Source organism: Hesperophylax consimilis, chromosome 8, assembly GCF_061612785.1.
Source record: "Hesperophylax consimilis isolate HC1 chromosome 8, BYU_Hcon_1.0, whole genome shotgun sequence".
Classification (NCBI taxonomy): Eukaryota; Metazoa; Arthropoda; class Insecta; order Trichoptera; family Limnephilidae; genus Hesperophylax; species Hesperophylax consimilis.
Genome location: NC_142843.1, coordinates 31169609 through 31192226, shown reverse-complemented (window position 1 = coordinate 31192226; position 22618 = coordinate 31169609). Strand labels below are relative to the sequence as shown.

The 22618-nt window shown below is 35.3% G+C and overlaps 1 protein-coding gene across 1 annotated transcript in view; it reads right to left on the bottom strand.

Annotated features, from left to right (window-relative positions):
* Positions 1–1697: 1697 nt before the first annotated feature.
* The window catches only part of LOC149421879 (nose resistant to fluoxetine protein 6-like), a 57050-nt gene continuing 36129 nt past the window's right edge, over positions 1698–22618 (bottom strand). The window contains exons 9-13 of the mRNA XM_089634124.1: positions 21697–21792; positions 21162–21291; positions 19536–19710; positions 6649–6791; positions 1698–5451 (exon numbers count right to left, since the gene is read on the bottom strand). Coding sequence (XP_089490250.1) covers positions 5284–5451; positions 6649–6791; positions 19536–19710; positions 21162–21291; positions 21697–21792 — 712 coding nt within the window. The 3' untranslated portion in view covers positions 1698–5283. The remainder of the gene's footprint in view (positions 5452–6648; positions 6792–19535; positions 19711–21161; positions 21292–21696; positions 21793–22618) is intronic.

Here is a 22618-nt window from a genome sequence, read left to right as displayed (position 1 = left end):
TAATTAAGTATAATAATTATAAGTGTTTATTCCGGTATTTGGGGAGGTTAGTGCAGTCCCACACATTCCATATAGAGATAAAAACAGTATAAATATATGATCAAAAATAAAACAAAAAAAAGATGAATTGTACATAAAACGGAATAGAATGATAGTAATAATAGTAAGTTGAAGCCTTTAGGGAGCTGTGACTGTATTAGGAGATAGTATTTTTCTCCAGTATTCTCCAGCATTGACGCACATGCTGGAGGATGGAGTGAGGCGGGCTTCCACGGGAGGTTATTTTTTTGTTTGTTTTTAATAGCTATATTTTTTTTTACTTTTATTTTTATTTTTACAAAACTATGTATATTTATGTATAAGAAATTTTGATTATATTCGTAGTCCTCCCACTAGGAGATCCTGTGTTGAGGGGGACTAAGTTTTGGAAGTTTTTCAGCGACTTCTATGATTCGACTACATGTTTTGGGTAAGGATTTCCATAAACTTCTACGACGATGTTTTAAGTATGCTAGTAAGTTATTTATCCGGTAGTTCCTTAAGCCTAGATTAAATGTCTTTAATGTAGTTATTTTCTGTTTTGAATTGTTTGATACTAATTGGGAGTTTGTTATATACCTTTACTGCTAAAAATTCAGAGTTTCTTTGTCCAAAGGTAGAGTTACACTTTGGTATATTTAGTATCTCTGTTTGTTTGGCTATGGTTTATGTGAGGAGTATGTGAGGTGTTTGCCTGTAAATAAAATTTTTAGTTATGTACCAGAATGTTTTAGGCATAGATTTTCTGTATATTTGGAACAACAAATTGCTTAAACATTTCTGTTGTTGACGTTCTTATGGGAACTTTTATTATGGTCTTTATGTTGAAATTCTGAGTTACCTTCAGTTGTTTCGTGTTTTGATGCTGCCAAGCCCCATTCTATTATTCCATATTCCAATTTAGCTTAGTATACTCTATTGACAAAATGTTTCGTAATTTACTGAAGTAGTATATGAGTTTTGTTAGCTTTTTTGAGGTTCGATTAATGTGTGAATCCCAGTGTAGTTTATCGTCAATTTCGATCACAAGATATTTAACGCTTTTGGTTTATGTTATATGCGGGCAGGAACATTGAGGAAAATTGTTTTGACATTCATGTAATTTGAGTGTATGCTCATTCATTGGTTGTCCTCTTTTTGTTTTTTGAGAAAGTTAGATATTTGGTTTTATTAACATTTAATGTAAGGGAGTTAGCTTTCAGCCAGTTTTGAAGAACAGCTAGGCCATTTTCAGTCTCCTTATAGGTTCTTGCCCAATCTTGTTCGTGGAATATAATAACAGTATCATCTGCAAAGCTCATTATGTTTCCTTTGATAGGAAGATTCATAGCGCCCTTGAGGTGATTTTTCACAAAAACGGCGCTTTACAAATTATCCAATTTTATTATTATTATTATTATAAGGTCATTTATATAAATTAGAAATAGTAGAGGTCCTAATACGCTTTCGTTTACGCTTTCCAGAGCTGCTTATCCTTTCCCTCCTGCCACCGTGGATCTAATAAGGGCTGCATATCCGAAAACTCGCCCATTCGTGAACATACGGGAAGCGTTGCAGTATCTTCTATACCAGTGCTCCGCAACCTTTTCTCACCTACGACACACCAAATTTATTCCTAGAATTCCGCGGCACACCAAAAGCTAAAATATATAGGTATTAAATTGATACACAAATTTTACAATAATTTTTTTGTTTTTTATTTGAAAAGTATACATAAATACATATAACTATAACATATTTATTTTTACGCAATCTTAATAATTATTATGAAATAATAATAAATTAATGAGCGATTAATTGTTAAATTAACCTGCGCTTGTTTCAATGAACACAAAAGGTTTATATTCGGCTCGATTTTTGACAGCGCAACCCGAAGTTCTTGGTCAAGACCTTTTTTATTTTTAATTAATACAAGCGTTGAAAAACTTTGCTCACATAAATATGGCGTTGAAAATGGAAGTAGTGTTATGAATGCTTTGACGGAAATGCGAGGATATTCTTTTATAACGTAAATCCAGAAAAAATCTAATGGATCTTTGGAGAAGTGAATTTTTAATGTCATGTAATTATTTAAATCTGTAAATTCCTCTCGAATTTGCAGAGGCAGTGCTTCCATAGAATTTATTACATTGGTTGCAAAAGGGTTTCGAATCCAATCGTATTGTTCCGTATTAATGGAATAAAAATATTGATCAAATTTTGGCTGAAGCCGACTTAAATGTTGTTGGGCCAGATCCACAGTTAATTTTTTTTTTCAATTGTACTATGGTTGGTCATTTGGTACATTTCCAAACATCCTTTTTGCAACTCTTTCTGCCAAAGTTCGTTATTAAGTTCATTCAAATGCTCTAATATATCAGCCATGTATGCAAGTTTGGCTATCCAGTAATTATCATCGAGGTGCTGATATAGTTTGGGCATATTTTGATTTAAAAGAAACTCACACACCTCGTGAAGAAGCTCAAACAATCTAGCCAAAACTTTGCCTCGGGATTGCAAACAAATTTCAGTACAAAACAATAAGGATTCATATTCGGCTCCCATTTCTGCACAGAGTATTCCAAAGATTCGTGAGTTTAGGGCTCTTGATTTAATTATGTTTACGATTTTAATGCATTCATTCATCTTGTTCAAAAGTTCCTCCGGTAAATTTTTGACCATCAATGCTTCTCGATGTATGCAGCAGTGTGTAAATTGTAACGTTGGATTTTTTTGTTTTACACAAGAGACAAAATCCTTTTTACTACCCGTCATTGCTGCAGCGCCATCCGTGCAAACAGCAATGTAATTGCTCCATTTAATATTATAAATTTTGAAGAAATCATCGGTTACTTGAAAAAATTCTTCACCGGTAGTTCGCTCTGGAACCTCCTTACAAAATAAATAGTGTGCTTTAATAAAGTCCTCGTCAACGAAACGTACAATAGCTATCAACTCTGCTTTATTTTTAATATCGGTTGTTTCGTTGATCTGAAGCGCAAATTTTTCAGCCAATAACAGTTTTCTAATCAGTGTTTCTAATATATCGTGAATACCTCTTTTAACAGTATCGGCAGACAATGAAAAATAGACAATATTATGAAAAATATTTTGTCATTGTGTATTAAATACATAATGAAATATTGTAAAATGTCAAATATATTGAATTTGACCGCGGCACACCTGTGTCCGGCTCACGGCACACCAGTGTGCCACGGCACACCGGTTGCGGAGCACTGTTCTATACTACTCTTTTTATAGTTTGCCCATAGTTCGCACGTGTACAACGTTGCGCAGAAGGAGACGAAGAGCGTATCCAAGGTATTTAGTTCCTTCGGTAACCTTCAAGTTCACACCGTTCGGGGTAGCTGGGGGAATATTTTTCGGGCTTTGCCCATGCTTATGACCAATTGAGCCTTTTTAGTGGGGTTAAAAAACATATTTATTTCTTCAGCATACTTTTCACAGATTTTCAGAAAAATTGCGCAGTCCCCTTATAGATGGTGACATGAGGACCATGTCGTCCGCATAACTGGCGTTATTCAGACACTGTCCTCCGACGTGGCAGCATACTCCTGCATTGGTATAAGTTATAGCACCGCGGTTTTGAGTCCAGCCTGTACGTGTTGCCACAGAACACCTTGAAGGTGGGGATGCCAGATGCGTCCACCACCGAAGAGCTGGATGAGTATCGGTTTCCATGGACATATTTCATTTATGCGATACCGCTCATGAATCCCAACTACTCTGGGCCTCGATTCTCGACTAAATCATTCCACTCAAATAACGAGTGGTTCGACCCACTAGTTGTTCGAGTGGAATGACTTTTGACGTTTGGCGTGAGTAAGTGTGTACCTTCGACGAGACTCAAGAATAAGAATGTTGACCAATGTATGTACTTTCGACGGCGATTGCGAGCGGCTTGGATCGTAGAATCCATATCCTGAGCCAATGGCACTGTAATAGAACCCACGATAAGTATACAAACTATTACCGCGGCGCTACGCTTTAGATGTAGTTGGTAATATGTGAAAAATACGGTTGATTCCAGCAGCAAATCAAAATTATTATGTATCATATAGAAACCTTATTTTAGTTCAGTTGATTTTTTAGGGAACTGCTTATTTTGACGGAGCTTAGAACTTACAGTGGTGACATTATATAAAAAATTTAATTATGAAGAGACCTACTTCCTCTGTCACTTAGTCACTTATTTACTGAAGATAACTTAGCAGTAGTCTTGAATCTTGATGTCCAGCAGTTGAACGAAGAGATATATTTTTGTTACTCGCTAAAGATTTTGGTCTAAGTGTAATCAATGACAACATCTGCATGAAGCTGCATTTGTGGAAAATTCATCATTCTTACGGATATGAATACAAAGTTTGGGTTCGAACTTTGAATGCCGTTTATAACGGAATAAAGGATGGAAATGATTAAGAAAACATTAAAAAATATATACAGAAACATATTTAGATTTCAGTAAATTTAATGTTAAGGAATCAATTTAGTGTAGGTATACTCGTGAGAGAATGAATTAAAAAGCACGTCACTTTAAAGTTAAAAAACACACTGGATCGACGTATGCTATATGAGCAATGCATTAAGATATTTAGATTAATTATAATTTATACATTTCTATGGAAATAGATACTTTAGAAATACACTTGTCACACGCAACTCAAATCCACGCTTCCATCGCTGCGCAGTTCAGAGCTGTCCAAATAGGCGTGAAACGTGTTAAGATGGAGGGGTGGCGTCACGCCTCCAACGAGTTGATTTCACATCCATGAGTGATATTATCTATGCATCTACTGTTATGTTTGGTATATCTATGTTTTTTTTTGTTTTGACAGTTGGCTTAATAAAATAATAAACTAAGTAAATAATCACCAAAATCGCTTTCTAAATCGCAAGACATGATAAAGCTACGATTTACGTCTGTTAAGTGAAACACATAAACAATAATAATTGTTAAATCAACTGATTCGCGTGCGCGCCGCGTACTTTAGAACTAGAGATAACTTGTCACGGGTCACAAGCGTTGCATGTTTGGAATCACTGTGAACGTTGACCTGGAAACGTAGTAATGCATACATCGCGTACGCCGACCCAGCGTGTTTCTTCTTTAAACCTTATTTCGATTACAGCCGTATTCTGTAAACATTATTTTTTTATTATACAAATTTCACATTAATACTTTTAGTACATGTGAATACCAAATAATAATACCACTGTGATGGTAGTTCTGAAAACATACTTAGTTTAATCTCTCTTATAACTTGCGGTTTTCTTGATCTCGACTGGTTTTTCCTTTTTCTCAAATCCTTCCAGCATCATCTTGGATACTCTTATTAAGGGAGTCTCAAATGTCAATGAGAAAAAAATTGACAATACGAAACTCACGACGACTGTTCCAAGTGCGAAAATAAACTGAAATCAAATAAATTTTACTGAAATTAATTACGCATAATAACAACAATAAAGAAAGAATAATACTTTTATTGCATAACTTCAGCACGTCAATACGCGCTAATTGAGGTTTTTAAAATTAATATATTTTTTTAAGGTAGGTACACAACAATACAAAAGAATAAAAAATGTATTAACAAAAGAGTTAAATACCGAATAATTGACTGAATTATCAGAGAGGAGTTGTTAGAGATAAATACTGTTATATCTTAAAAAAATTGTATTTCTCTTAGTTTTAAAATAACTAAACAATGATACTTCTAAAATACCCTCTATTTATTGGTGAACCTCTTCTATGCAGATTGGAGGTTCCTATTCTGAATAATAGGAACCTCCAATTTGGCATGTAATTGCATTATAATACTTTACATTTCTTGATTTGTAAAATCACAACTTTTTTTTCCTGGGCCCGACCTGAAGATTGATTTTGAACTGTTTTTGATAAATTTTGCCAGGGAGAAATTTTTTTGTTTGTCAGGATGGCCCACAGAGTATCGCGAGTTTTCGTTCTTATGCTAGGTAAAATATGAATTATTAATTCAATCATTATGTTTATAAAACATAAATATTGATAAAACAAATAATAAAAGTACATGCCCAGTATACTATATGCCAACTACCGCGGGGTTATAAAAATACATTCAAAAATGAGCTGTTTAAAATGATTTTCAAACAATATACAGATAATGTACACATGTATTTAAGATATAATAAAAAAACAGAAAAAGATTGCTTTTGATGAAAGTTTAATTACAAGAAAAAGGTGACATTCGTAGAAATATGGAATACAAGGTGCGTGCTCTTACCGCAACGGGTATTGCCATCTCGCGGCCAGCCTCCAGGAATGAGCCCGTGAGAGTGATTAGTATAAGGTTGAGGAGGTTGTTGCAGTATGTCAACTTTACCACCGAGATTCGCCACTTGTTGGACAAGAAACCGACCACGCCTCCTGAAATATTAAAGACAAGGTGCGTGCTCTTACCGCAGCGGGTATTGCCGTCTCGCGGCCAGCCTCCAGGAATGAGACCGTGAGAGTGATGAGTATGGGGTTGAGTAGGAAGTTGCAGTAAGTCACCCTTGCCAGCGGGATCCACTACTTGTTGGACAAGAAACCGACCACGCCTCCTGAAATATTAAAGACAAGGTGCGTGCTCTTACCGCATCGGGTATTGACGTCTCGTGGCCAGCCTCCAGGAATGAGACCGTGAGAGTGATGAGTATAGGGTTGAGGAGGTAGTTGCAGTAAGTCACCCTTGCCAGCGGGATCCACCACTTTTTGGACAGAAAACGGGCCACGGCTCCTGAAATAGACCACCATCATATTTCAGATTCTATAGCATAGAACCGTTCACTGATAAAACACGAACAAATCAAGAACGTTCCTCGTTTGAAACTTGAATGGACCTTGAATTGGAAAGCCTTGTATGTATATGATATTATTTTAACTCCAGACAGGCCCTTAAAACCCACCAAAGATATGTATACAATAGTATTACTTGACAACGAATAACCTAACAATATTTTATTTCGTTTTACTTCCATAATAGATATAAAGGATAGTGAAATTTTTTGCTTGTGCAATGATGGAAGACGAGATAGCAGAGGATTGAACACACTAACCTAACCCGATAAATTTGTTCACTCAGGTACTAACCCTTACCTTCTCGTAAAAAAACTGTTTCGTTTTGTGGCTTCCCTAAAGAAGATTAGGTACCTTAGTTTATTGGAAACAAATTTACTCTGTATTAGGTTAAAACAAAGAGTTGTTTGATTGACGTGAAAAAGTTAAGAATATCGAGGAATACATTTACACCTACATTTTTGAAATGTTCTTACAAAAGTATTTTGTGTACATGTTTCTGTATTGTCGAAACAATATGTATTATTATGTCTAACAATTCGCAAGTTAAACTGTTTAGTATTGAAACAGTTTTGGATAATATCTACTATATAATATATATAATATCAATTACAACAATACCATTGCTTGTAACTACTGTCAAATTTTGCTCTTCCTTTGTTTTTCAATAATATAATAATAAAAAAAACAATTTTCATATAAAATAAAAATGACTACACGTTCAAACTCCAAGTCCACCAGTAACTTTAGTCCGGAACTACTACAAATTCTGGATAAAAAGTTCGACGACTTTAAAGTTGAATTCCTAGAAAAATCGTTTGCAGACTTTAAAAAAACTATAGTTGAAGTGATAAAAAAGGAGTACAAGGAGGAAATTGAAGAACTTAAGAAGAAAGTAACACAGTTGGAAAGACAAATTGAAAACAGTGATCAATATAATCGCTCAAACAACGTTATAATAAGTGGTATTCCGGAAAACAAAAATGAAAATGTTTATGACATTCTATCTAAAATCGGTGCTACAGCTGGATGCAAAATCACCCGAAATGAAGTAGACTTCGCCAGCAGAATTTCCCCCAGAATAAGTCGTACCGTAACAAATGGAAAACCGAGGAACATTGTTGTAAAATTCACGCGCAGATATCTTAAAGATGAACTATTAGCTGCAATAAGGAAGAGAAAAGGGATGTTTGTTTCAGAATTGCAGCTTCCTGGAGTCAGTAGAATTTACATTAATGACCACTTAACCTCTAAAAACCAACATCTTCTAAAACAATGTCGAGATATAAAAATGGAAAAAAAAAATCGCTACTGCTGGGTTAAAAAACTCCAAAATATTCGTTCGTGTAAGTGATTCAACCCCTATAATGTTAATTTTTGATCAAGATGATGTCAACAGACTCTCCAAATTGAAGACACTTCAACCTGCTTTACAAACGCAGGCCCCTTTAGAAAATTAACCTTACATGTCAAATATAATCTCTGGCAAGGATGGAAATATCTGAATATTGTACACAATTTGTCATTCGTTGCAACACACGAATTATCACCATGTGTTAAGTACAAAATACTACCAAATACTTATGAAATAATGTTAAGTCATAGTAATATTGTTATTTTTAGGGCTTGTTTACAATTCATCAATCATGTGAATATGTCCATAGATATACCTATCAATCTGTCAAAACTAACGTCTCTTGGAATCATAGACAATATAATTTACCAGAAACAAACACATAATTCGGATGTTCAAAATTACCCCCAGTCACAAAATATTTATTTTATATTTATAAAATATTTTCCAGCCAATTTCACAAACATAATATATAAAATGCTTAACTTAAATTTTAAAAATGTGCGAGGTCTTCCCACAAAAACTCATAACTTCTTAAATCAGGTCTTTTTGAACAATTTTGATATTTATCTTATATGCGAAACTTGGCTAAAGGAATTTATCCATGAAAATAATTTTTTTTTAAATATGTACGAGTATTTAGAAAAGATTGTGATTACTCTTATTTTTCTCACTCTTAGTATACTGACAGATCTTTTAGTTTATAGCAAGTACTTAACCGGTTTTTTATCTTTGTATCAGTCTATTGCAATCGCTACAAATGTGTATTATTATTGTAACCATGAAAATGTAATGTTTTGGATTTCTAAACTTAGGATCCCTTTAGAATTTTTAATTTTTTTAATACTATTATACATTTTTCAATACCAACATTTCAATTATATCTCTACATATTCAATTAATCTCTTCTATGTTTTCGAAATTCAACATATTCCATTATTATTGTTTACACATATGTTTGACCTATATACTCCATTCAAATGCATGTTCTCGGTGAATTGAATATATATTATCAAAATGTTAGAGGTCTGCGAACTAAGACTCATGTATTTCTTTCCAGCGTTCTTAATGCCAATTATGACGTAATATGCTTGACTGAGACTTGGCTTCTGCCAAGTATATTTGACTCGGAATTATTTGATAACCGTTATGTAGTGTATCGTTGTGATCGCGACTATGTGCGGTTGGGACAGGCGCTCGGCGGTGGATCACTGATTGCAGTGCGCCGCGAACTGCCGACGTGCCCCTCAACCTCTCTCCGTCCTGTCCAACGCGCAGAAATAGCGACAGCAACTCTTGCACTAGGCCCTAGTGGGCATGTTTCTAAACTACGTATATACTGTTCATACTTCGTGCAGGGCGCGGAGCAGATTAAATCTTTAAGTGACTTTTTTGAATTTATATCTGAGTTGTATACAAATTTCCCCAATGATGAATTCCTTCTATTAGGAGACTTCAACATATCACATGCCCCATGGCTTCTGCCTTTGACCGCAGACGGTGCTCTATTACTTAACGGATCCTCAATCGATGCACTTACTACAACTCTCTCTGATTTCTTAGACTTTACTGGCTTCCGTCAATTCAACAACCAACTTAATATAAACGAACGTATTCTCGACCTGGTAATCTCGAGTAACGTGTGCACGGTAAGTGGTTGCAACACTCCCCTAGTGCCAGAAGATGCACATCACCGCTCCTTAGAGTTGGCGCTGCGCATATCCCACGAGCCTTCCCTCCAAACCCCGCGATCGCGCACGGTCCGCTCCTATCACCGCGCTGACTATGTACTGATTAATAGCGCCTTGGCAGCCGTTGACTGGACAACGACCTTAAACAGCAGTAATGTAGACTCACTCACAGCGCGTTTCTATTCTGAATTAAATAAGGTAATTGACGCACACGTACCATCCAAAACAGTTAACATAGACTCTAGATATCCTCCGTGGTACAGCTCTGCCTTAAAAAAAGTAATTAAAGAAAAACTTAAATTTCATAAAAAATACAAAATTTATAACCGTTACTCAGACTATCATACTTTCTCTCTTCTTCGAGAACGACAAAAGTGCATGCAGAAAGTATGCTATGACAATTTCATTAATATGGCCGAATCTAATATTAATACCGATCCCAAACATTTCTGGACATTTGTAAAATCTAAGCAAAAAAGCTCTGAACTACCTAACAATATGTATCTTAACTCTCAGCATGTATCGGGTGGGGAAGCTATAAGTAACTTATTCAATATACATTTCCAATCCTCCTTCGAATACCACACCCCGTGCACCACGTCTACCTCTCGAGTATATAATCCAAACACCTCAGTACTCAATCTAAGTAATGTTAATATGGACGCTGAATTAGTTTGTAAATATCTTAAATCATTAGACCCTACCAAAGGCAGTGGGCCTGATGGTATACACCCAGTGTTTTTAAAGAATTGCGCTGGTGTTTTATGTTATCCGCTAAGTCAAATATTTAAAACCTCACTGTCTTCTGGCATTTTTCCGCAGCAATGGAAAAGCTCATATGTTGTACCTATATTAAAAAAAGGAGACAAGCACAATATTGAAAATTACAGACCGATCTCTAAACTAAATGTAATGGGTAAGCTTTTTGAAAAAATTGTTTATGATAATATTTTTCCTTGTATACGGCCACACATTATTCCGAATCAACACGGCTTCATGACCAAAAAATCAACAGAAACTAACCTTTGTGAGTTTGTTGACACAGTCCTTGTTGCTATGGATAACGGATATAAAATAGATGTAGTCTACACAGACTATTCCAAAGCCTTTGATAAAATCCCACACAGCATTTTAATTGAGAAAGTCGAAGCAATGGGTATACACGGTGACCTCCTTCGTTGGTTAGCCTCTTACCTCTACAATCGTACACAAGCTGTAACTGTTCAAGGGTTTTGCTCTAGTTTCGTGCCCGTAACCTCAGGAGTACCCCAGGGATCTCACCTTGGCCCCCTTTTATTTAATATCTTTATGAATGACGTTAGCATAATTATCCGTAATTCTCAGCTATACTTATATGCTGATGACAAAAAGATAGTCAAAATCATAAAGTCTGAGATGGATTGCATAGAACTCCAGCATGACCTTGACTCTCTGGTGAATGAATATTGTTTAAAAAATCACCTTCTTTTGAATGCAGACAAATGCAGCGTCATATCTTACTCTCGAAAGAAACACACAATATTATATCCCTACAAAATTAAAAACAAACTCTTAAACAGGGTAAATGTGATTAGAGATCTTGGAGTCCTAATGGACAGTAAGCTTCTTTTTCAATCTCATATCGAGCATATTACGTCGAAGGCTTTGAAAATGCTGGGATTTATACTTAGAGTATGTTCAGTTTTCAAAAATCCACAAACATTTAAGATTCTCTACATATCTTACGTCCGAAGCCACCTAGAGTATGCATCAACAGTGTGGAACCCTCATAATTCTACATATAAATCAAACATAGAAAGAGTTCAGAAAAAGTTTTTGAAATATGTCTCTTATCGCATGCGAAATGATGAAAACAATGTGTCCATGAACCTTAAAACTCTTGATCAACGCCGAGATATCAGAGACCTAGTAATGCTATATAAGATAATCCACTATTTTATTGATAGCCCATACCTTTTACAAAATATTCATTTCAGATGTCCATTAAGAGTAACTCGATCTCCGGACACATTTTATATTCCTAAGAGCAATACTAATTATGTTGAAAATGTATTTATAAGAAGAAGCTGTAGCACCTTTAATAGATTATGCACAAATATCGATGTGTTCAATACGAGCCTCGCAGGATTCATAGCATTCCTAAGAGAGTAGCGTTCGATCGTTGCGGGAAACTTAGTAGTGTTAGTGTGTGTATTGTTTTTGTATGGGTTGAATCTGTAGTTTTTTTTATTTTTATTTTTTTGGAGATTTTCCTTTTCTACTAGTTAGTATTTATATTGTATTGTATTATTTATGTTCATATGTTTTTCTACCTATACATAAATAAATCTTCTGTGGAAACTTTACTGGTTTATGCAACATGGTAAAAATGATTTGTATTAAAATATATTTGTATAACTGTTTGTTTCCCAAATAAAATAAAATAAAATAAAAAAATTAAAATATATATCCCCTTTCTTAAAACAGCCTTACCCACATTGGAAAGTATAAGATGATTTATGTTGCAATGTAAATTGTCGCAAGTCAGTCGAATTCGTGTCGTATAACAAGAAGGTGCAATCTTAGTATAGTCGTTGTATTATTCACATGCTTTGTGCTAAATTCCAAAATTCTCTCGTTTTTTCTCTTTGTGGAGGAAATTACACCCGAACAGTGCAAGTGCATCGAGAGTCCTATTGCCCGGTTTCATGGAAATTCCAGGTAAGCTGTTTCCTTCATTCCACTTTTCCCGTGATTTATTTAAAACCAATTGAATGAGCTCTTTACTGTCCTATTTTATTATAGATTTGATTTACGGTTCATTTTAATGTGTAATAGAACACGTTACATAGAAGTAATATAATATTTTCACTAAAAAAATCCGAATTTTTTTTTTGTGTAAGTTAAAGATATAAAGATTTCAGCGGTAAATTTTATTTAAATTTCTTTTTGAATATTTGTAAAATTTTGTCTTATTGGTAAACACAATCCTTAGTAAACATTAATCTGTAAATTGTATTGTTCGCGCAATATATATGGGATTGTTAGGTATGCATCCACAGGCTTAAAGGACAAGTGTAATGTCAATACCAAATCCTGCAAATGTCCTACCTACCTTTTTACCCATCCCAAAATGTCACCATATTAAAAATATTGTTGCGACACATGTAAAATCTGACAAGTGGGGTCAGTTGCTTATCAGAGTTCGGAGTGATAATTAATATCAGACAGGGCGAATATACATATATTTTGTGAAGTGAAATCAACTAATACTCCTGGAGACGTGTGATAGTCATCAACGGGTGAGTCCATCTTTCCTGCATTCCAATCTGGGCTTATCTTGTGCTCCAGAAGCCCAGATTTATACCTTTGATTATTGCACTGTCCATCGGGTTTGTCGGATGCATATATCGTCCCATAACCTATCATTCGGAGTAGTTTGGGACTGGTCCTTTGGGCGTGTGGCATATCACACCACCTTTAAAATATATAGTGGAGTCGCAGCTTCGCGACACCATTTTTGGTTCTTTCGAGCCGGATTACCAACGGGGTATTTAAAATTAACATATTTAAAGTTATAAATAAATATTATTTCCTCTTTATACTTTGTTAATTTGTATGTACTAGGTTGCATTTGTAATTATTGTTGTGTTTAAATTCCTACATACAATTAATCATGGCGACTAGCGATAGTACTCAGGATATTAAAATCAAGTTAGTAGAATCGAAGATTAATTTGATGCATAATCGTGTTAATGAATTATACGAGAAAGCGAAAAGTATTGCGGACAGGGAGACGAGAAGTTCGGAGGATTTTCTTAAACAAACGGTTAATATAGCTACATATTATGCACAATTTAACACATTTTGTGATGAATTTCATACACTTCAGTTGAAAAAGGATTCAAATTACAATATGAATTTCGATTTATGGAGTAAATTCGAAAATAAGTACTGTTTTGTAGTTTCTATACGCGAAAGCATTATAGCAAAGCAAGATTCATCACGTGATCGACAGAAGTTAAATAATTCACCATTAATTAAACTCCCACCGATCGAGATGCCATCGTTCGATGGTAATCAAGAGAATTGGTCGATATTTTATGAAGCTTTTAAATTAAACATTCACTCAAATGAAAATTTGAATACGTCGCAAAAGATGCAATATCTGATAGGGAAACTCCAAGGAAAGGCGTTATCAGTTTTTGCGGGAATACTTCCGAATGAACAAAATTATTTTTTAATTTGGGAAGCTCTCGAAAAGAAATATCAGGACAAACGCGTGCTAGGTACCTTTTATCTGAACAATATTTTGAATTTAAAATTATTGGCACCTAGTAACCCAAATGAGTTAATTTTATCGAAAGGTTTGCGTCTTCCATAGCTGCACTCAAGGAATTAGGTATTGATGACCTAACCGATTTTATAATATTACATGTTGCACTGAAAAAATTAGATATACAGTTGGTGCAAAATTTCGAAATGTCTATACGGGAGAAAGCTATACCTACATATACCGATTTAATAGAATACATTCGGTCGCATGTCAAAATCCTAGAACGAACTGGGCAAAATGATAATAAAGTTGTTAATAATAAAAACAAAGTTACGCATTCATTCGCTGTGGTCGAACCGAAGTCAAGTAATAATAATCGTAACAGGTGTCGGAAATGTAATCATTCTGATCATGTTGAATTGTTTAAATGTGAACAATTTAACGAATTAAGACCAAATGCTCGCTTTCAGTTTGTGAAATTAAATAATTTATGTGTAAACTGCTTAAGCGATAAACATAAAACTGTGAAATGTCCATCTAAATCGGATTGTAGAATTTGTAAAAAACGACATCACACCGCTCTGCATTTTGAGAGCACGGTGAATACTGAAAGTCAATCGAAAAACGAAGCCATTACATTAATAGCGCGTAATAATAAACATTATAATAATTTTTCTGCGGGTAATATAGCTACGAATGTACTACTGTCAACCGCGCAGTTATTTGCTTATGACAATAAAAATAATCAAGTAACCGTAAGGTGTTTAATTGATTGCGCCTCGCAACAAAATTTAATCAGTTTAAACACTTGTAATGAATTAAATCTTAAAATAATTCCTTTAAATAATTCAGTAGTTAAAAGTGTTGGTTCAGTAGAGACACCAATATTGGGACACGTTGCGTTAAAAATTAAATCCCGCGTTTCAGAAGATACTTATAAAATTAGTCTATTAGTTGTCGATAAAATAACTGATAAGCTTCCTACACAACATGTTGACACAAAGTCATGTGAGCATTTAGTGGGTTTAAACTTAGCGGATGAATCCTGGAACGTTCCATCCGATGTTGATATCTTATTAGGTGCACAGTTATTTCCATATATTCTGCTGGGGAATAAGGTTTTATCTAAACATAATACGAATGCACCACCGGCTATACAGACAGTATTCGGGTATATTGTAATGGGTGAAATACCTACGTGTACGCCGGAGGTTTCGTGGACGTTCGGCCCCATAACCAATGTAGATTTATATAATGCGTTATCCAAGTTTTGGACGATGGAAGACATGCCTATTAAGTCGTTGATGAGTGCTGAAGATGCAGAATGTGAGAAAATGTACCTCGAGTCAGTCCAACGGGATGAATCGGGAAGGTATATTGTATCTTTACCGTTTAAGATAGATCCTAATAATTTAGGTGATTCGCGCCGTGTCGCGCAGCGTCGATATGAATATTTAGAACGGAAATTTAATACGTCGCCAGAATTGCATTGCAGTTATAATGAAGTAGTTTCTGAATATCTGGAAAAGGGATATATGAGGGTTGAAGTTCCGTCTTCATCTAATATTGATGAGGGATATTTCATTCCTCATCACGCAGTAATTCGTAAAGATAAATCAACAACTAAAACTCGTGTTGTATTAGATGCAAGTACAAAGACCAGTTCAGGGTTATCACTTAATGATATTTTGTATACAGGTCCAAATTTGCAATCTAATTTATTTACACTTTTAATTAAATTTCGCTTATTTGCTGTAGCATTAACCGCAGATGTTAAGCAAATGTATCTACGTATAATGGTAACGGAAAGCCATCGAAAATATCAAAAAATTCTCTATAGATTTCACAAAGATGAACAAATTGGAGTTTATCAATTTAATTCACTCGCGTTTGGGTTGAACTGTTCACCATTTCTAGCAATGCGAACTATACGGCAGCTAGCGAGCGATGAAAGAAATCGTTATCCGAAAGCGGCGGAAGTTGCAATTAATGATTTATATATGGACGATTTTGTATATTCTGTAAATACTATAAGTGAAGGCATCACTTTGGCTACAGATTTAATGGCGATGTTCAAGTGTGGAGGATTTGAATTAGTCAAATGGTCGAGTAATTCTCCTCATTTACTGGCCCAATTACCAGAGTCGCACCGCGCGACAATGTATTTTTCGGATAAATGTAGCATTTTAGGATTAAAATGGGATCCGATATCTGATTGTTTTCAATTTATGATATGTCCGACGGAGGAAAAAACTATATGTAAAAGATCAATTCTTTCCACAATAGCTCGTTTATTCGATGTATTAGGTTTGGTTGCTCCGGTAATTTTATATGCCAAATTACTTTTACAAGAGCTGTGGTTAGAGAAAGTAGGATGGGACGAGGAACTACCCCAAAGTATTGTTAATAGATATGTCAAATTCAAGGAAGAATTACCGATGCTTTCTAATTTATATTTACCTCGATATTTGGGAGTAAAGGAGGACTGCACGATAAATATTATCGCCTTCGCAGATGCGAGTATGAAAGCATACGGTTGTGTAATATATCTTCATGTCACGGATAAGGGTGGCAACACTACAATGAATTTGATATGTTCTAAATCCAAGGTGGCCCCTCTGAAAACAGTATCGCTCGCTCGATTGGAATTATGCGCTGCGCTTATTTTATCTAGACTCGTTAGATCTATTATAGATACTTATAGAAATCGCGTTTCGATAAACGATATATTTGCTTTTTCAGATTCAAAAATAGCACTTTCTTGGATTCACTCGTCCCCGCACCGGTGGCAAACTTTTGTAGCTAATCGAGTTAGTGAAATTCAGGAAAATTTACCCGCGAAACATTTTTATCACATAGATGGCGTTACCAATCCTAGTGATTGTTTATCACGAGGACTACTGCCTGCTCAGCTGGTCGATCATTCTCTTTGGTGGCACGGTCCGCCCTGGGCTGCGAACCCAGTATCCGAGTGGCCTGTCGAAATATTTTCCCCCTCACGAGAGGAGGAGAATACTTTGGAATTGAAAAAATCGCATACATTTACGATAACGTCAATAGAGGAAAATTCTCCGATATATAATCTCGCTTTAAAAATTTCCTCATGGCCAAAACTGCTGAGAATTGTGGTATATATTTTACGATTTATGCGAAAGTTATCACGCTCAACAGTTATAAGTTCCACGGAATTAAACATTGCTGAAATGAATGTATTAAAAGCTTTACAGAATAGGTATTTTAGTGCCGATATACAATTAATACAGAGGGATAAATTATGCTCACCTTCAATCCGAAAACTAAACCCGTTCTTAGATCATAATGGCTTGTTACGTATAGGTGGTAGATTAACAAACGCGAATATACCTTTTGAAAACAAACATCCAGTACTTTTGCCAAGACAGGATCATATTGTCGATATAATTATAGACTTTCACCATCGTGTGAATTGTCATACTGGTGCACATCTCCTTATGTCAATAATTAGACAGCGTTATTGGATCTTATCGGGGAGAAATCTAATACGCAAAAGAGTACATGCTTGTAATTTCTGTTTTAAAACTGCACCTTCTAATATTATACCGCTAATGGCAGATTTACCTACAGCTAGAGTTCAGGAAGCAAAGGCATTTACACATACGGGTGTAGATTTTGCCGGACCAATAAATATAACCCTTTCTAGGCGTCGTGGGGTAAAAAGTCAAAAGGCATATATATGTCTATTTATTTGTTTAACAACGAAGGCTATACATATGGAAGTGGTATCAGATCTAAGCACGGACAATTTTTTAAACGCATTTAAGCGTTTTCTATCCAGACGCGGACCGGTTTCATGTATGTACAGTGACAATGCGACAAATTTCATAGGCGCAAAGAATTGTCTGGATGACTTATATAATTTTTTAGAGGCAAATTCAACTAAAGAAGTTCTTCGCAATGAATTTAACATTCGGAGAATTGAATGGAAGACGATTCCACCCCGCGCTCCTCACTTTGGAGGATTATGGGAGTCAAATATTAAATGCATTAAATCGCATCTGTATAGGGTTGTGGGTACTCAACTTTTATGTTATGAAGAGCTTCTCACAGTTCTGACACAAATAGAGGCTGTACTTAATTCACGGCCATTATGTTTATTAAGCAGTTCTCATTATCCAGAAGCTCTTACTCCGGCTCATTTTCTGATGTCTACCCCGATTCAGCATCTACCTGCTTATGATTTGACTAATGAACGCATTAGTCTACTGAAAAGGAAAGAGCTTTTGGACCACCTCGTTCAATCTTATTGGAAGAAGTGGCATATAGAGTATCTTCACTCTCTGCAGATGAGAAAAAAATGGAATAGGCCCGCGAATAACATTCTAGTAGGTACCATAGTATTGGTGCATCAAGAGGATGCGCCTCCACTTTATTGGCCGGTGGGTGTTGTTGAGGAGGTGTTCCCTGGTAAGGACGGAGTGGTTCGTGTCGCACGCGTAAGGACCCCTTCCGGGAACTTTAAACGACCAGTCGTAAAATTGTGTCCTTTGCCTACACAATAATTATTATTTCTTTATTTCATTATTTCTTTATTTCATTATTTTATAAATTTTCGTTTTAACTTTGCAATATTAATAGCGTATTGATAAGAATATTTATATTTCATCTTTCGTTTTACATTTAACTTTTTACTTTATTTGAAAGTACTTAAAATTTCGGAAGGTACTTTCAACGCCGGGAGAATGTTCGCGCAATATATATGGGATTGTTAGGTATGCATCCACAGGCTTAAAGGACAAGTGTAATGTCAATACCAAATCCTGCAAATGTCCTACCTACCTTTTTACCCATCCCAAAATGTCACCATATTAAAAATATTGTTGCGACACATGTAAAATCTGACAAGTGGGGTCAGTTGCTTATCAGAGTTCGGAGTGATAATTAATATCAGACAGGGCGAATATACATATATTTTGTGAAGTGAAATCAACTAATACTCCTGGAGACGTGTGATAGTCATCAACGGGTGAGTCCATCTTTCCTGCATTCCAATCTGGGCTTATCTTGTGCTCCAGAAGCCCAGATTTATACCTTTGATTATTGCACTGTCCATCGGGTTTGTCGGATGCATATATCGTCCCATAACCTATCATTCGGAGTAGTTTGGGACTGGTCCTTTGGGCGTGTGGCATATCACACCACCTTTAAAATATATAGTGGAGTCGCAGCTTCGCGACACCATGTATTTTAGGCTAAACTTGGTTCAAGCGAAAAACGTTAAAAGGATTTTCAAACTTCACACACCAGAGTGGTCGTGTTTTTGCTGCTTCATCGCAAAAGGTTTTCTATTTATATATATTTTATATTGTGTTTTTTTATCATATTTTTCACAAAATAGGTACAATTTACCTCCATGCCCCGCCGCACTGGCCATCAGGAACCACGTAGCCGCCAGGGACCACGCGGGCCGGGAGAGCGACATGTACAGCATACTCCCGATAGGCGAGTAGTTCCTGTCGGCTTTAGCAAACAGTAATGCAAGCATGGTGGCTATCGACATACTCCAACATATCCTTATCGTCATCTGAAATACATTTTATTAGGTAAGAGAGTCATACAATCCCGAACTTCATTTGCAAGGTGAGTATTTTTATCCAAAAAAAGTGTAGAAACCGCCTCATTATGCAACATCTGAGTACTACTAACGTTTCCACTATGTTTACAATCTATTTCTTCGCTGGATTATCATATTTGGTTATAAAATGAAATAACAAGCAAATATTCACGGGAATGAAGGGTCCCAAGAATATGATCCGTCTGTGTCCTGTGGCGCTCCGAAACCTTCCCGTTGGCGGACGATAAACCTTAAGAGGAAGCTACAAGCCAAAAATGTGTATATTCTTGGTATATCTTATATTGTAGGTAATAGGCATTAAAATCATTTGACAAACGATTGTTCGATTTAAAGAACAAAACTGGTTTTTATTTATTTTGTAAATAATTTTAAAAGAAAGCAAAATATTTAAGTGAAACTGTCACAGATAATAATAGCTATTATACTGAATTTTTAAAAGGTGGTTTCCTTTACTCGTTCATAAATTTCTATTGAAAAAAATTTTTTTTAGTAGTTTACATTTATATATTTTATTGAGTAATTTTTTTGTATTCCACTCAAGCGAAACGATAGGAAAACCTTCAATTTATCTAAAGCATATAGTTTGGTATTCATATTGTACACCAATTCATTATAAAGATGAATCAAAAAAGTGATTTAGCATTAAGCTTCACGTTAACTTGAAGACATGGCTAGCTTTATTTTATCCCAAGAATAAGAGTCGCGTATGTCCCGCGGAGCTGCGAAGTCTTCCCATTGCCGGACGATAGCCCCAATTTAAAGAGATGGCTATGCTTTATGTTATCGTATTTCTATTAATCGATTGATTTTCAAATACAAATGTGTTGTTAATAAATAATAAATTTCTACCCAAACAACGCCTATTTTACAATGTTTTATTTTTTTAATATATTTACGTATTATCACAGTAGGTAGGGCAAGATTATTTTAAAAGAATTTAAATTAAAGTGTCGATTCGCCTCTAAAATAATACAACATTGAATTCTATAATGGCCGTTATACCTTAATTTAAACAAAAACACAGTCAAAGTAACACATATCCGTTTTTGATATTCGCTATACCTTCAGAAGACATTTTCAGTTTAAATGAGTATTTTGGCTTGAAATCCGAATTTAAGTTGTCTATGAAAAAGGCCGCGCAGCCGATCCTCTTAGGAAAAAAGCTCTTATTTGGCTTAAGAATCTACTTTAACTCTGAAATTAATGGTAGAAGAATTCGGGGACGCCCGAGGACGACATGATATGGTAATGCGAATCAAATTCTGGAATCGGGTCATTTCAAAAGTCAGAATAACAGAAGACTATGTAGACGATGTTTGAATGTGAATGAAACAAGGAGTGAATGCCAAGACAGGATATCGGCGTGTTTTGAGTCAGCTGTTGGTTGGTTGGTTGTTTACCTTTTGAAGCGGTAATTTTCCATTTAATTTTCGAAGTAAATATCCGCCAGTCAAGCCGATGATATAGCCACTTAGTCGACACCATACAGGACTGTAAAACAACTCAAAATGTTGCCACATACTGTCCAAGCTAAAAATAATGAAAAAATATTAAATGCATTAGTTAATTTTATAATATAGTTTGAAATGAACTGTGATGTGAGAAATGAACTAGTCATTGAGACTATGGCATCCCAATTCTGGAAATGTTGTTCTGGGAGAATCAAGTTAATCAAGGGAATGGAAATATGAAGAAAAAAACTAGGAAACCTACGGATAACTTTTTTTTCGAAATTCAAATGGGATGGAGATCTACGATGTGTGGTGAGTGTAATTAAGGCAGGGCGCTGGGCTATTGGACGTCGATTGGTCCTTATTGGATTTCTATGGAAGGCATCAAAATAAAATGTTCTTTGCCGTCACCAGATTTTTAATCACACCGCTCAAAGGCGTTCCACGTCACCAATAAAATATAAGTAAACTACAAAAAACTTACTACGGTACAAAGTTCATTTCGTGTGTCAGATATGCTACGTAGATACTAGTTGACAAAACAAGACCTCCGAAAATTCCCACAGCCAGTTTGAAATGTCTGTAATAAAAATAATGAATTATTGTAATATTTTGTATGTTGTTGACTTCGGACTGCAGACCTAACATAAGTGTCGTATAATAACAATGACAGGTATTGAAAACATGTCATCAATTAACACATTCCTCATTTTGTAAACTATTTGTTTGAGAAGAAAAATTTAAGAACCGAAATTCAATAACCAAAAGAAAAAAAGAACAACCTTGTTGCGGTCAATACCACTATGTCAATGTCAATAAATTTCGTAAATAAGTTCAAACAGGATTATGAATAATCTCTCATTGGCTGTTTAGTTATTCTTTTAATGTAAATTTGATAGCTAGAAGTATTTGTTCTTACCAAAGATATTAGGTTCTTCTAATATCTTTGGTTCTTACTAAGAAAGATAGTTTTTCTAACCTTTGATCAATTAATTCACCAAAAACATTAACTTTTTTTTCATATTTATTCATGATTAAACGTTATTTCGGTTCATTCAAACCGTATACACGGTGTCCGGAAACTCGTAGTACAAGCGGGAAACTGGAGAATCTACACCACATGGGGAACCCAAATAAACATAAAGTTTTTTGATTTGAGAATTTCATCAAAAAAAAAAACAAAAAAAAATATTTTTCGGCTATTTCAGGGTTAAATTTTTTTCGTCATTCGATCTGAGACGCCGACGCGACGCAACGGATTGAAATTATTATTAGCATTGGTAGGTAGGTCCTCACAATATATAGCGATGTTCTGATCTCCAATTCAAACACACAAACACGTCACATAAATTATTTTAAATGTTCACCGTTAACTTCCGAGCACAGTTGGGTCCGTCTGATGATTG